Raw genomic sequence first — 16,609 nt, forward strand, 5'->3', positions numbered from 1 at the left:
CTTTTTATTCCGTTGACAATATTTTGCGTTAAGACTCTTTCAAATATACACATTTCTTTTCTGACTTAATACTAGTTTTTAAGTAACTCATTCATTTATGCTGCATTTAAGGTTTCTGCTAGAAGTTGAACTAGTATTAAAATGTTTACAAATTCCTGCTTTTTATTGTTTAGAAAAAAGCACAAATATCTCTTTTTTTAAAGTATAAACCTCCATTTATGTTCAAAACCTAGCTACACAAAATTGTAACTGTTCTGAAATTTCTTTACTGAATCCTAGGCCGTAGAAATCAGATGAAGGGAGGAAATTAAAAATAGGGTAACAAGAAGTAGCACCACACTTTACAAAGCTCATTTGATGGCGGTCTGTGGACAACAAATTCTTACCCTTTACTCATGTGTCCCTTTACCTATGCTGCTTTCCTCTCCCTCAAGTATGTGTTTGGTCCAGTGGTCATCATCATTAAAGGTGATGCTGGAGGTCAGGGGTTCAATCCCTATCTCCCACAAATTTGCCACAATTTGTGGCGGTCTTAATTGACCTTTATCGATGGAGTCTGTACTCACATCGAACCCCCTAGGTTATAGGACATCTATCGTTGCGAAAAAAAAAAAAAAAGTATGTGTTTTGATACGAGGTTATTTGAAAATATTATTTAAAAAATACTATAATATTTTTTTTATGATGTGATGTATGTAAAATGAAAAGTTAGTTAAAGATATAAAAAGGTGATTAAAAATATGTTTGTGATGCACGTTCTTTTTTTTTTTTTTGCAAATAAAATCTGTATCTAAACAAATTGGAAAGTACGATGAACCCTAATTTAGTCTTATATTGGTAGTTTAATCCCTAATGACTCTACCTACTTTTTATCCTTTATTTTTTAAGGTGACTTTACTACTAGTTTATAATGCGTACAATAAATTTTAGAACAATAACAATGTAGTATTGGTATTTTAGTACTTCTATAATAATAGCATTCTTTCAGTTATTTAGTCTTAAAAAAAAACTGGGAATTTGGATACATTGGTATATATGATCTCAGGTTATGGATTATTAATAAATCGGTTTAAACATTTTTGTTTCACAGTTTAAGCTCGGTCTTTAAGCATAGCCAGGTGTGTTTGGTATTTGGGTAGGAGGTTATTTGAAAAATATTTTTTGAAATAACATTTTGTAATACTTTTTGTGATCTAGTGTTTGTTAAATTAAAAGATGATTGAAAATTGTGTTCATAATGCAAATATAATAATATTTGGAAATCTTTTTTTCCAAATTATAGTATCTAAACGGACCGACTTTGTTTTCTCACTTTTTCGGATTTGCACTTTAGTCAGAAAAACAGTTGATCGTTTCTCTTATATTGTTGCTGAAATTGCAGCCCTACACGATACATGACTACGTTGACTATACGATATGACATGCCAAAGTGGAGCCTAACTTGAAGAAATGAGGCTCCTTTCCCCATTAATTTGTCAATCGTTTTTTTTAGGCTAAATTTTTTAGTTTTGCTCCTATGATTGCCATTAAATTCGTGTATGACTGGCTGCATATTTCTTCCTTTTTGTAAGAAAGTACAAGTTCAAGCACAAAACTAATTTAAAAGAAGTTGAGCTTTTGAACAAAGAGAGGAAAAAGAGAGAGAGAGAGAGAGAGAGAGTAGAATTTGTTGGAGACGGGCTACTGGAGGACTAAGCTGTACCTATAACAGCCTTAGGTAACACTTTAAGCTGTAGCAGCAATAGCAGGTTGTTTTTTGGATAAATGTGTATATGAAATAAAATAGTAGTCAAAAAATATGTTTAGAATATTATAAAACATAATTTTACAAAAACAACAACAGCATGTTTAGATGTGCTTTAAGCAAACAGGGGAGAAGTTAATCAAGGGAGATGTTTAGAACTCCTAGTTCAGTGGTGTTAGGAAATGTGTTGATCATAATCACTACTACTTTGTGAAAGTCCTAAAGCTCTTAGGCATAAATCTTGCTATGAGCATATAAGAGCAAATTGTAAATATTTGACTATGTAATGTACTTGAAATAAACAATTTGAAATATTTTTTTCTTGGTCACTCATTATCTTGAATTCTTTTACCTAAAATAATTTAAATTCCATTTGTTGTTAACAAGCAGTTTCATAATATTTTGAATGTTTAGAGTATAATGGAAGAGAGGAACTTTCCAAAATGGGAGAAATAACAAGCAATTGCAAAATACATGACAAATAAACATTTTTTTAGAGTGAGTGACTTCCTTCACTCAATAAAGTGTAGCTTCATATTGAAGCAACCTATGTACTTGTATTAGGGAATTATAATTTTATTTGGATTGAAATAGTTAATTTATGCAAATAATCCTTAAACAATCAGGCTACAATTTGATAAATTTGTAATGCTTGCGGTATAATTTGATCGTACTGGTTGCAGTGTAGTGCGTAGTTTAAGGCTTTGGTATAAGGGTCTATCAGAAGATTCAGAACTTCACGTAACTAATTTTACCACATTGAAGCTTTCTTTTTACCAAATGCAAAGAATACTACGACGTAATTCTAACTCTAAGGATCCATTTTCGTTTAAAAGTACCAAAATAGTTGTTCAAAATCATTTCAGGTTTATGCAAACTAATTATTTTCCGTTTATTTTTGGGTTAATTTTAGAAACCTCCCCTGAGGTTTTCTCCGATCACACCTAGGCCCACCCCCAACTTTCAGAAATCACACTTACCACCCTTAGAATGACAACTTTCATCACATTGGCAGCCCTTTTGTATAAGAATTGTATTTAAAAATTGTTTATAGGAGAGAGACTATTTTTCTGTTCCACTTTTGCCCTGCTGGAATATGAGCTTTGAATTTACAAAATGAAAATGAAAACAAAGCGATATTGTGATATTATTTTAGAAGCTAAAGGGGTGTAAGTGCAATAAGCACAAGAAGCTTCTTAACATTGATACTGTAGAGGACCGTTGGACCGGACCATTCCAAGCTGTCTGATGCTTAAGATGTATAAAGTAGCTTGGAAACAAGATAACAGTATCATTCTCCAACGATTTTCTTTGGCCAAATTGCAGCAACTGATGCATCAATCTAATACTGATTGCTATCTACATTTTTATTCAGATTACAAAATCAATTTGATGAAGTCCAAGTACAACATGCAATGCTATAATTGTTTACCAACTATTTTAGCCTTCATAGTCATAGGCAACTCAAAGTAGAAAGCTCAGGAAGTTGAACCTGTTTTGTATGGGACTTGTGACAATCCAATCAGATGTGCATTTCCATGGTCACATGTTTAGCTAAGTCTAAGCCAAACTAAGATTCCAAAAAGTTTGCTACTATTCATATTTAATCGCACAACTAATGCATCAACGTGTCTTTCCAAGCAACTAGTGCATCAATGCGTTGCTATATATTATAAGATTAGTATATGGCAATGCATATTCCACCAGATGAAATGCATAAAAAATACAATAATTAATAAGTCTTCTTATCATACATTTTGATAATAAGGAGTACTTTTACTACTTCAGAAACGAAGAGTAAGGACTACAGGGAGCCTTTAGCCTCGTTAAAACCACTTGGAAAAGCTTTGATACAATGTGAGAAGCCTCTGTTGCAGAAGTATTGATGCTAATAGAAGTTCCAGGTTGAGAACCATCATATTGAGTAGCTTGTGTAGGTGGTCCAAAGGGGTTTTGCTGTCCCCATGTTGGAGTTACATCTTCATCATGGGTGACATTGTTCACAGCATCTCTAGTTCTCTTTGAAGGCCTCCCTTTCTATATCAGAAAATTACAACTTAATCAATATTATGTTGGTTTATTGTTCGGCAAAAAAACAAAGCACTAGTTTGGGATCAATTGATCTTGAATCTTTGGTATGATAATGCTTACTTTTTTTTTTTGAGCAGTACTTGTGCTAGCCTGCAAATTAACTTGGACATTCAAAGTGGCATTTTGTTGTGAACGACTTGGATTACTCCCCCGACCTGAAACTATCACATGCACATTGTCTTGTATATGGTCCTGGAGTTAATGACAGTGTGAAGTAGTTAATAATGTATACCTATTACTCCATTACATTGCCTTTACAAGATAACAAAAATGGCACTCAAATTATGGGCCAAAAATGATAGCAAGCTTGTTCTTTCAATTTTGAATTACTATAGCTTCCATTTTATTTTTTTTTGCAGCATTTTCGTGCACAAGAATTACTTAATAATAGGGGGTAGCATTGTAATTTCTCCTCTACTGATTGGTACAGCATGTCACATCATTCTACCAAGGGCGGTAAGTGTGATTTCTCAAAGTCAAGGGGTGCTAGATGTGATTAGAGGAAACCTCAGGGGAGATTTCCGAAATTTACCCTTATTTTTGTTACTCTAATGGTTATTCCATTGTACACCATTCAATTATATCTGAATTCTCACTTTAGTCCCTAAACATAAAAGTAGGACTCTTTAATTTCTAAAGAATAACATTTGTTCCATTTAAGTAAAATTGTTAATGGAATCTGAAGCAATAAAATCAAGCAAAAATATGAGGGTCATAAACATAACTTTGTGGATAAATAAACAAAAAACGAATTCTTGCATTTGAAAAATGGATCTAGGCAACTGAAAAGGACCAAAAGAACAAGTTGAGTAGGAAAAAGAGAAAAGGATCGGAGGATGATCAGAGCGCTTAATGTTATCAAGCAATTAAGTAAAGATTTTAAAGTATAGAAGAGATTACCCTAACAAGACCCAAGAAATCTGGCTTTTCTCAAATGCCACTACTTCCTTTGTTATTTTGTCTTCCACGGCAAACATTAGGGGTGGGCAAAATTATCTGCTAATCCGAAAACCCGCCATATCCAATCCGAACCGATCTGAAAATTAAGATACCCAATCCGTATTATTTGATCGGGTCAAAAGATGGCCCGATACCCGTTTAAAAGCGGGGCAGATTAGAGTCACATACTTAAAATCTGTGGGTACCTGACCCACCTCGCATATTTATTTTTTATTTTTTTACACATACTATCAAATAATATTTTTTGAGTTAAATAAGCAATTTCATTGAACAAATTGCATTCCAAATATGAGAGACTATAGTTTATTTACAAGATTCATTTGTAAAGGTTATGATCTTATGTTTTATAGAAAAATAGTTTAATTAATGTGGAATATATATTTTAAAAAATGTGCTACTTATTTCAATCTTTTATTGATTTTGAATTCTTTTAATTTTTTTTACTTTTTCTTGTCTTCTTTTCGGATACTTGTTTCTTGGTAGGAAACTTTTTTGAAAAAAAATCTTGATTAAATCTTAGATGAATGTGTAAAATATAAAATTAAATTAGCATAAATTATTTTCTTTTAAAAATTAAATGATAAATGGGATGGGGCGGGTACCCATTGACCCGACCATATCTCAACAGGTACCTTATAATCGAGTACCCGCTGATATGCGGAGCAGGTAAGGGTAAAAATATAGCTTACTCGCAAGGTGCCCGACCGGCCGTGCCCACCTCTACCAAACACTACAGGCCTTCGCTAGCTAAAGATTTCCTACCCATTTAAATAAATTCATCAAATAATGTTTTTTATATCAAAATAAGAGTTAGACCAACAAAAATTTATTTAAAAAAATCTATAGATTGTGATTTAGCTTTTGCCAGGTCATCTAATGGTATAAAATAGTACATAATTGAATTATGCTTAAGTGTACAAGATTTAAATTCTAATATATACAATAGGCAAATAAGTTGTACACAATCGAACTGTCAAATGAATGCTTAATCTGTTCATTTGTAACTCATATGGTTGAACCCTAAGAAAAGTTCAGTATTAAGAAAATAACATTTATTAGAAAGGAAAAAAAGATTACATGCATCCTATTATGTATTTTAGTTCAAGGTTTCATTGTAGAAATTTTGAGGGCCACTATAAAAATTTCAATACTTATTTGAGGGCAATCTTAGTGTCAGAGAGAATACTGTCAAATTTCAACCCTCAAATGGGTGACAGACTGAGACAATACTAAAACTTCTAAAATTTTTAGAGGTTATTTTATGATTCCTAAAAAATTAAAGAGGTGCAATTAGCTAAACATGATTCTGCCACTATCATAAAGAAGGCTAGTTGATTTATGTACCAAGAAGGGGAGGTGGATGGTCGAGTGGGAGGTAAGTGAAGTGAGTTGGAAGAAAGGTAAAAATTTCCAGGAAGAAAGGGGAGAGAATATACGACGCTTTTATTTACAATCATCAACTTCTTGTAATGAAGTTACTGCATAAAAAGGTTGATTTTGTGACGTGACGAGGGCATTGCACAAAAGAAAGATTTTGTCTCGCAGTCTAACCTATGCAAAATCGTAATCATAAATCATGGACATCTTACAAAGCAAAGCTTCTTGACTGTTTTAGTAAAAACTTTTTACTTAATTCAGTCCAAAGTTAAGCACATAAAATTCCTATCAAAGAATTTTGCTTTACATTTTACTTTCGAATATTGATAAATTCCATATAGCATATATAGCATATAATGTACTGTGAAGCTTTTTATGTTACTTTTATACTCGAATGCAGAACTCTTTTTGCTATCTTGTATACCAAACACGTGTATATGATAACCCCTTATATATCATCAACCAAACCCATGAAACACCAGATAACTAAATTAGTGGATTTATGATACAAAATTGAAAGTATAAGTGTTTTAGATATCATAATTGTTCTGGATAGGTGATTATTTCATTGCATCATATACACGTTTTTAAATTTTTTTTTATTTTTTGAACTATCTTTTTATATTATTTACATTAAAGTACAGAAGGTGCTGTAATATTAAAAATTTTTCTAAACGATCTTCTTTCCAAACACACTCATTTGAAGTATACCATCAATTATATGTATACCATTTTCAATGGTAGAATTAATGTTTGAAAAAGAAGTAAATATTAAGTTAATACTCATATGTTTATGTATCTCACAATAAAATATAGACACAAAGATCTACACTAAAAGTCGACAGCACACATCCCTTCTCCCTCTCTCTTTCTAAACTCTTTTTCGTCACAGAAACACAAAAGGCAATGAAAACCATATATACAAGAAATATGATTATGTAGTTCTAAACCAAAAAAGTAAAAAAGCCAAAAAAAAAATGCAGGAAGGTACTAGCAATTATTTGTATTTCTTGTGCAAGGAAAGTCCCTGCAGTCTAGCAGATGGTATGTATGAGTGCATCTGTAATTTAAGTAATCAAATAGTTTTCTTTGCTGAAAAGTAGTTTTCTTATCATGTAAACTTTTTTACAATATTATTGTGAAAAGTGTCACGGCCTTCAAAAAATTAAATAGCAGAAAAACCATGTATTAAAGGCCATTAAAGTTTAAAACAAGAAAATGATGAGGCATTAACATTTTTAGAAATATATTTACTGTCCAAACATCAATGACAAGAACTAAATGTGTAATAGGTGTTTGTAACGGGTGGTATAGGCATTAATTAAGACTTAAGAGAGATCGATCTCCATAATTTGTTTTTTAGAAAATTGAACTTACATATGGAAAGCAAATGCTAAAGAGACCATGAATGTGGTGTACTAACAACTTATTCAAAGAAACATTTAACGTGACATGTGTTTAATAATTTATTTGAGATCAATTGTTATTGACGGACCGACATATGTTTTGAAATTCAACTTTTGCATACATGCCATGAATGCAACGGTGATAGTATATACACTATCAGTGTATATAAGATTTACTCTTAAAATAAACCATTCAAGTCTCACTATTTATACTTTTTCAGCAAATAAAGCTTATGACTTGGTGCCCGTGTTGACCAAAAAAAAGACTTGGTGCCAGCGTCGTGGCATATGGAAAAAGTATTTCACTTGGTAGAACTTTCAATTAAAGCACTTGTTAAGTGCTTAAATATATTGTTTGAATAGTATTTGGATAAGTGTTTATTGTATTGGATAATTTTTTATTTTGATTTTAAAATATAGTTATCTCTTTATTCAATTTATAATTTATGATAAAATTATCAAAATTTATGTTTCATTTTTTTAAAATACAAAAGTTATTCTAAAAGTACCGATTTTAAACTTTTGCTGAAAGTACTTTTGACACCATAATTTCTACTCCTAAATTTATTGAATGATATTCATTAAACATTTTAGGATTAATCTTTCCTACACTGACAGTGTATATACTGTCAGCGTTGGATGAATGACAATTATACAAAATTTGAATTTGAAATTCAACTTTTGCACATATGTCATGAATCCAACGGTGATAGTGTATACACTATCAGTGTATATAAGATTTACTCAACATTTTATCATCTAAACGTACTTTTTTAGTAAAGGCACGGCACTTTCAAACTTATTTTTAATAATATTCAAGCAAATCCAGCTAGGAGCATACTATTCAAAATTCAATATACCATAACATATGTTATACTAGTACCCATCAAAATGTATACTTTTCCTTTTTTTTTTTTGGAGAAATATAAGAACTGCATTGCAAACAAGGCATGGACATGAAATATATTGGATTTATAACTCAAAGGTGTGTCTAACTAGTATCCAGTGGACGCTTGGTAAGATATATTTTAGGTGTCATATTTTTCAAAATGTAAGATTAATTAAGAAAAGTAAATAAATACAAGGGAGATGGGTAAGATTAAATAGAGAAAATATATAAATGCAAGAGAGAGTAATAATTGTTAATATAAAAAATTATACATACTAACTAGTATTTTAACCAGTGCTATACCTGGGTTTATAATAATAGCAAATGAATTATTTATAATAGTTACACGAAAAAAGATTATAAACTCAAAAGAGTACTATTGGAGCATATGATTTATATCATATTTATGTATCTTATCTAAATGCTTAATATATACTAAAAAATATGGCAAAAAATCCCTGAAACAAAAAGGTACACCAAGTACAATATTATTACCCCTTCCCTCTCTCCCATAGTCTCCCCATTCGCACCAATTTCCTCACCCCATAACCCCTTCCTTCTCTTTGATACTTTCTATACTCTTCACTACCCTCTTCCTTACCTTCTTAACCCAACTTTCTCACATCCTTGCAACCCTTTTCTATTCCCTCAAATCCTACGTTCTCTTTGCTTTATTCCGCTCCTACTTAATTACCCTAACTCTTCGATAATTTTACAGTCCACTTATCTCCTGTCATACTATCATTTTCATATATTTATAACTGTAATGGGTAACCTATTTACGTGACTTGCCCATCAACAAATAGGTTTACGTATGTAATTTAATTGGATTCAAATCGGTGACCAATTAAACTCATTAATCAATGGGTATAAATTGAAAGATTGAATCACTCATTTTAGGGCAAAAAATCTGGATTGCCCCTAAACTATTACGTGTATATTTTTACCTCTCAAACTTTTAAAAGGGTATATTTCTCACCTTTTTTACTAGAGATAATTTTAGAAACCTCCCTTCAAATTTTTGTTAATATCACTTGGCATTTCTAAAGTTTTGAAAATATTACTAACATCTCCAAAAAATCATACTTTATGTAACGATATCAACTTTGTATCATTAAAATATTCTTATAATAATCATTTACTGAGAGAGATATATTTTTCTCCCAATTCCACCTTTTTTTGTTGTCTTATATTGAATTTTCTACCAAATTGATTATAATATAAGATTTATATGTTTTGCCTAAAATTTTCTATTCCATAATTTTTTGCCTAAAAATTGTTAAAACAGTAAAGATAATTTTGTCAATTCGTATGCTATAATAGTGATTAATGGTCCCATCTCATTGATATGAGTGTTGAATAATATTTCTGAAACTTTAAAGATGTCAAGTGATATTACCATAAATTTCGTTAAAAAGGTGTAGAGTCACCCTTTTATATGTTCGAGAGGCAAAAGTATGCACTTAATAGTTGAAGGGTTAAAAGTTAACGAACTAGATAGTTCGAGGACCATTCAAATTTTTTACCCCTCATCTTAATCTAATTAAATTTGTTCTAGATTCAAACTCAAAAATTACTCAAATAATTATATTCTAATTTTTGCATTGATATATTTCTCATTTTTTCCTCTTCTTTAACTTCTATTCTTTTTTTTATCAATTTTATACTATTTCCTCCCTTGCTTTCATACAAGTCTAATAAATTTCCTAAGTGTTAATTGATTATTTGCATTAATACCTAAATTATTTTTAGATTCTTGAAAAGCGACAAAATTTGAAACTCACTATGATCATTATTTTAGGTTCCTCTGTGCAATTTTTGTATATATTTTCCCTTTCTTCGAGTAAAAATTGATTTACTAACTTGCTATGTTGTTATTTTTTTATTACAATGATATGCTATTTTGTTGCTAAACAAAATGTGGAAGAAAAAGTAAATAAAATTTAGTAGCGGACTTATTCAAAATGATTTAATTATATAATAATAAAATAAGTTTAAACACACAACAAAATGATTTAGTTATATAAATTGGTGAATAATTATTAAAATGTAGTAATCGGACAAAAAAATGGGATATTCATGTAGAAGAGAAGTGATAAAGATTTAATATGCTGACTGTTTTAAAATGGGTCTAATCAAATTATCCCTTACAATTTGGCTTGACAAATGAATCTTCTATAGATATAAGAATGAACCCGTACGATTATTGTTACGGAGAAATGGATTTTTTACTGAACATCAAAATAATGCAGATAGAGTGATTTCGGACTAATCAATTGATCGATCAGATTTTGGTATTCCAAAAATGAATATGATTAGAAATATTAACGGTTAATGGAAGACAAATATAACTTTAATTAAGGAGTTAAAGGTTTCTAATTTGAAGTTTCAATTTTTAAATTTGAGATGGTAATAGAGTTTCATTAACAGTTAATCTGGATTCATGAATTAACAGTTAATATGGATTCATGAATTAAAATAAATGAAAAATCCAAGAAAAAAAAGAATGGATAGTTTGGAAGCTATTGAGAGGCTCCTCCACTTAAAAGCCACTCTACAATACATAGATTCATACATAAATACACACATACCATAGTTTTTAAACCCGGCCCGGCCCGGCAGTTCGGCCGGTCAACCCGGCGAACCGACAATTAAATCGAATCGGTTCTTTAATTAGATTGTTTCTATAAGTGAACCGTTGACTTTTCAATGGAACGGCGGTTCAACCGGATTAAATCGGAAACCCGGCCGGTTTTGTGGGCAAACCGATTTTGAGGAAAAAAGCCTTTCCAAGCCCTTGCTTGGATTCAAACCCAAGACCTTTGGTCTTGTTTATGACACACTCACCACCAGACCACTTTGTCACTTGTTAATTAATGGTCATTCTTATACTATATGAACGTTTTGTTAGTTTTACCTTTATTTTTTTAATTCTCCAAAACAAATTTATTTGGAATCTTTTAATAAAACTTATGACCCCTATATTCTATAAATTATAAAATAGATTTCAAAAATAACATATTACATAATTTATTTTAAAGAAAAATATTATTTTTAATAATTTTTTGCACTTAAAATTCGTAAATAACCTAGATAAATACAGTAAACATATAAAATTTTACACTTGAAGTTTGGTGGATTACTAATTAAATTTATGTTTTGCTGATTCTTATATGAATTAAATATTCTATAGCAAATTAAATTAAATGAATATTTATTATGACATTATTTATTACAATTTATATCATATATCCTATATCAAAATTTATAAGATATAATATTTAAATATATTTAATGATCCACTGGTTCAACTACTCACCCACCGGTTGAACCAGTGACCCGTTGACAGTTGATCCACCTCCTTCGCCGGTCTCCTCTCCGGGCCGAGTTTAATAACTATGATACATACAAACATATATACACACACATATATATACACACACACATATACATATATACACACATAAATTCCGGCAATTACTAAGTCTTCTATCAATTATAAATTCCTTCAACATATTAATTGCTTAATTTCATTTGAATTGGGGAATTCGATGAAAGCATTGAAATCTACTCAAATCGCTCTAGTTGTTTGGATTAGTCAAAAGTCATTTGAAATTATAATTGATCAATTAACAAAATATATTTTAAACACTATAATAATTTGTGATTTACAATTCAAATACCTTTTAAATAATCTCAACAATTAGAGAGATTTGAGAGGCTTTCGAATTCTTCATCAAATCCCTCAATTCAAATACATTTACTTCTAATATAGGATTTCTCTTCATTTTTTTAAATATTTTTGATTTATCAAAGAGAAGTTTGCTAGCACTAGTTTAATACTAGGGATAATTTTAGAAACATCCCTTGAGGTTTCACGAAATATCACCTAGTTCTCCTGAGATTTTTAAGATCTCGCTCAATACCCTTGAAGTGATAATGAGACCATATGCCAATATCAAATGTGAAGAATTGTTAATAATACCCTCATATTTAAAATTTCTAAACTTGTTTTCTTTCTCTAATTTCTTGCTTTTCTTTAACAATGTCTATACATACATACGTACATTCATATTATATATATATATATATATATACATATGTAATTGAATTGCAAATGTCAATGAAATATAAAATTTAATCAATGAAATGTTCAGTGCATTTGGAGAAGAATAGTTGCAGGTTCTTGTTTTTCATTTTTTTTGGTATTTCACAACTATATTTATCTATTTATTTATTTGTTCCTATTCATGTAAAGCGCAAGAAGCTCCGAACTATGCGATTTTTCAAATTCTGACTTTTTCTTTTTATAATAAAATTTTCATCTTTCACACCCATAAAAAAGTCTGTCTATTTTGAGTAAATTCTCTATATGATATTGAAGTTGAATTTCATCTATTGTTGAGTGTTTTTGCTCACATGTATAAGTTTTATAAGCTAATTGCCTTCATCACTATGGAGGGTTTTATTTGTAAAAATGGTTTAAAGAATAGTATTTGCTTTTACTGTTTCTCTTTGCTATAAAAGTGACTATTAGCTATAACATAAATTTTTATCAACTTTCATCATCTCACTTTTAAGATGGTTCCAATTTAGTACTTTCTTTTTCTTGATTTGTAAAATGTTCATTTTTTTTTATAGCCTAAGAGTATTAAGGGCACTAAAATAGTCTCTCTCCTCAAACATGAATTTTCTAATATTACCTTTGGTTAGAAGGGCTAGCAATGTTATCAAAATGTCAATTTGAGGGACGCTAAGTGAGATTTTAAAAACTTCAAGGGAGTTAAGTGATATTTCATAAAATCTCAGGGAAGGTTTCTGAAATTATCCCTTAATATATATTGCCTTTCAAGGTAATTGAATCTTCACCCAAGCTAAATCGGGAAAAAAATGAAAAGAAAAAACGAAACAAAAAATTCGCTAGTTTATGCATAAAAGTGTGTGGCACGTGCCGGCCTGCACAAGAAAAGGCGAAAGGGCCAAATCTAGATCCGACGACCGTATCTTCCCGTCAATACCGGGAACTCCCAAAGAACCCCTCATCCAACGGTCAAAACCCATCCTTCCTTATCCACCCTACGATCAATTTTTCAACGGTCCAGATAAACCCCAAGTGGCTCCACCCCATTATCTATATATTCACACGTAAAACTCGGGCCACTCCCCACAACTTCCCATATTTCACTCTCTCCCATTTTTATTTGAACAATTTCTCACTCTTCTCTCAGGACACTTTCCTCTCTTGTCCATCTCTGGTAGCACTTTGTGCTTTTAAAAAACACACACAGTACACACACTGCTGCTCTCTGAGTGCTTGAAATTCACACGCAGTACACGCACTAAATCAGGGTCGGGAAGGGATGAAGCCGGCGTCAGAGTACATGATAAGACTATCTCGGTACAGGATGACCCACTAGTTTGAAAAAGAGAAAATTTCAAGGGTTGAGATTTTCCCTTAGGGGGACCATTATAATTGTAATGGACGGTCAGAAGAGCCAGGCGAAGCTTACGAGGACTAACTCCTCACTTCTCCGGTCATCTCCGACCATCCGATCATCCATCCACAGCTTATCTTCCGTGAGCGAGATCACACCTGATCATGACGAGGAAGCAGCAGGGTACCATTACCAAGACCTAGAAGAACAGAAACCTCACTCCAAACCCGGTTCAACCACCAGTTCGTCCAGGGTGGTTTCCGGTTCAGCCCGGTTGGCTCCAGTTCTTGTTCTCTGCTTGATTTCTATGTACACCCTTTTCGTTTTCTTTAACAGGGATGAAATCGCCTCGTCGGAAAACCTTCTTTTGGCTCTGATTTTCGTCGCGGTTTTGCTGTTTTTCGCACAACGGAATAAGGGTTTAATCCACCAGAGTATAAGTGTTCTGAAGCACTTGTTTGATGAGTATGGGAAGAAAATCGGATGGTCGTCGAAGAACCAGTCAAAATCGGTTCAATGGTTCATCGGTGAGCAGCCGGACATGGGCACCAAGGAGGTCCAGAAAGAGAAAAATTTGAAGAAATGTATAAAAGAAGGTGTGGAGTTTTACAGCAATGGGGATTTTTATGAAGGGGAGTTTCATAAGGGTAGGTGTAATGGGAGTGGAGTGTATAACTACTTTGGGAATGGGAGGTATGAGGGGGACTGGGTTGATGGGAGGTATGATGGGTATGGGATAGAAAGCTGGGCTAGAGGGAGTAGGTATAGAGGGCAGTATAGGAATGGCCTAAGGCATGGGTATGGAGTTTATAGATTTTATACAGGAGATTCTTATTCTGGGGAATGGTTTAATGGGCAGAGTCATGGTGTTGGAATGCAGACTTGCTCTGATGGGAGCTGTTACATTGGTGAATTCAAAGCTGGTGTCAAACATGGCCTTGGTGTTTACCATTTCCGGTCAGTAAAATTTTTCGTGGGCCTTTTTTTTGGCTTATTTATGAATACTTTTTTAGATTTGTGGAATATTAAGTTGTTTGATGGATGGACCAGTACAAATAATTGTGGGACTAGTTTAAAGTGATTTAGGACTTGATTTTTTAGGTGCTGCTATGTTTTTGAAGTCTGATTGTGTTGTGATTTTTTCGGGTTATTGTTTAAGCAAGTTGGAGGGGGATAATTTGGATTTCCTTTGAAGGGGCAGTCGTAAGTTGTGTTGATGTTGGGCTGAACATGAGGATTGGATTGCTGTTGATTTCTTGTTTATTGCTAGAGCAAGATGAGTGGAATTGTTGAAATTGACTTGAAATTGATGGAGATTTGCTTGGTACAATTATTAAAAGCAGAAGGTAGGGCTTCCATGTTTTAGGAGTGGTTGGTTGGACTTTATGGCAGCTTCTGCTGCTATTTGTATTTGTTTCAGTCCTGCCCCCCTGCTCAGCTTTTCTATAATCTTAGTGTTGACTGAGTCCAGTTGCATTATATGCTACTGTGATTTGCAAAATTATTTTGAGTAGCTCAATGTACAATTCTAACCTTCACGTTGAAGCATTTTGGATTAGTCATTGGAAGATGTTTTATTTGTTCAATTTAGTAATTCCTTTTGGAATTTAGAGATATGGAAGCTTTGTAGGAGGTTATTGATGAGAAAGTGGCTCTGATTCTTGTGCAGGAATGGAGATAGATACGCTGGTGAGTACTTTGGAGATAAAATTCATGGTTTTGGTGTTTATCACTTTGCCAACGGCCATTGTTATGAGGGATCATGGCATGAAGGCCGAAAGCAAGGCTTTGGAATGTATACGTTTCGAAATGGTGACACAAAATGTGGGGAATGGGATCTTGGCAATCTTAAAAATCCCTCACCTCCATTAAACGAGGCAGTCCTTCGAGCAGTGCAGGTGAATCACTCAACGATGATTTCTTGTTGCCCTTGTTTTAATATCCTATGAAAATTTTGGCCTTTTGACAATTTCTTTGTGTTCATTTTCTTTCTTTCTTGTTGTAATTGCAGGCTGCTAGAAGAACTGCAGAAAAAGCGATTCATTTTCGCGGAGTCGATGAACAAGTAAACAAGGCAGTCATGGCTGCAAATAGAGCTGCCACTGCAGCAAGAGTGGCTGCTGTTAAAGCAGTTCAGAATCGGATAGATGGAAAATTTTGCGATACTAATATCTAAGATTTCTTGGCAATTGTAAATTTTATTACTGAGTAAATTTCTATGTACTACAAATCTGAGCCACCCCTGTGAGCAAAAAGCTCATTGGAGGTTGAGGGAGAGTTGAGCCTGAGCTTTTGGTTGACCAACACTTGTATATAGATCCAGTTGTACATCTATGACATAGCAATTTTCTGAAAGCTCCTTTCTCCGCGGGTAATTCTCCACTTGCAAGTATGTCAGGTGCTGGGCTCTATTTTTTGGTGTTTTTAACACTGCACTAATATGAGACCATGTTCTTGATCCCAGCTTGTCCTCAGCCTCATCATTGCCCTGTCAGTCTTTGCTATAACTCAGTGTCTATCCTATGGCTGTTGTGACTATTATTGTTTTCGCATTTTGAAAGGAACAAGTGACAGAATTTCATTGTCAGATTGGGGTTTCTAACATGATTACAGTTTTTAATAAGTACATGAAATTATGACTCGGAGGAATTAGATCAAATGATGACTAGAAGCAGTGGGTGCATGTCTTCTTCCGTTCTCATTTATT

The 16,609-nt window shown here is 32.6% G+C and overlaps 1 protein-coding gene across 1 annotated transcript; it reads left to right on the plus strand.

Annotated features, from left to right (window-relative positions):
* The first annotated feature begins 13,624 nt into the window (after positions 1-13,624).
* LOC113711086 (uncharacterized) lies at positions 13,625-16,360 on the plus strand. Its single transcript, XM_027234230.2, has 3 exons — positions 13,625-14,859; positions 15,572-15,800; positions 15,914-16,360. The coding sequence occupies exons 1-3, from the start codon at positions 13,946-13,948 to the stop codon at positions 16,076-16,078; spliced, it is 1,308 nt and encodes a 435-aa protein (XP_027090031.1). The 5' UTR covers positions 13,625-13,945; the 3' UTR covers positions 16,079-16,360.
* The last annotated feature ends 249 nt before the right edge of the window (positions 16,361-16,609 follow it).

The sequence above is a fragment of the Coffea arabica genome, chromosome 10e (genome assembly GCF_036785885.1).
Source record: "Coffea arabica cultivar ET-39 chromosome 10e, Coffea Arabica ET-39 HiFi, whole genome shotgun sequence".
NCBI lineage: Eukaryota > Viridiplantae > Streptophyta > Magnoliopsida > Gentianales > Rubiaceae > Coffea > Coffea arabica.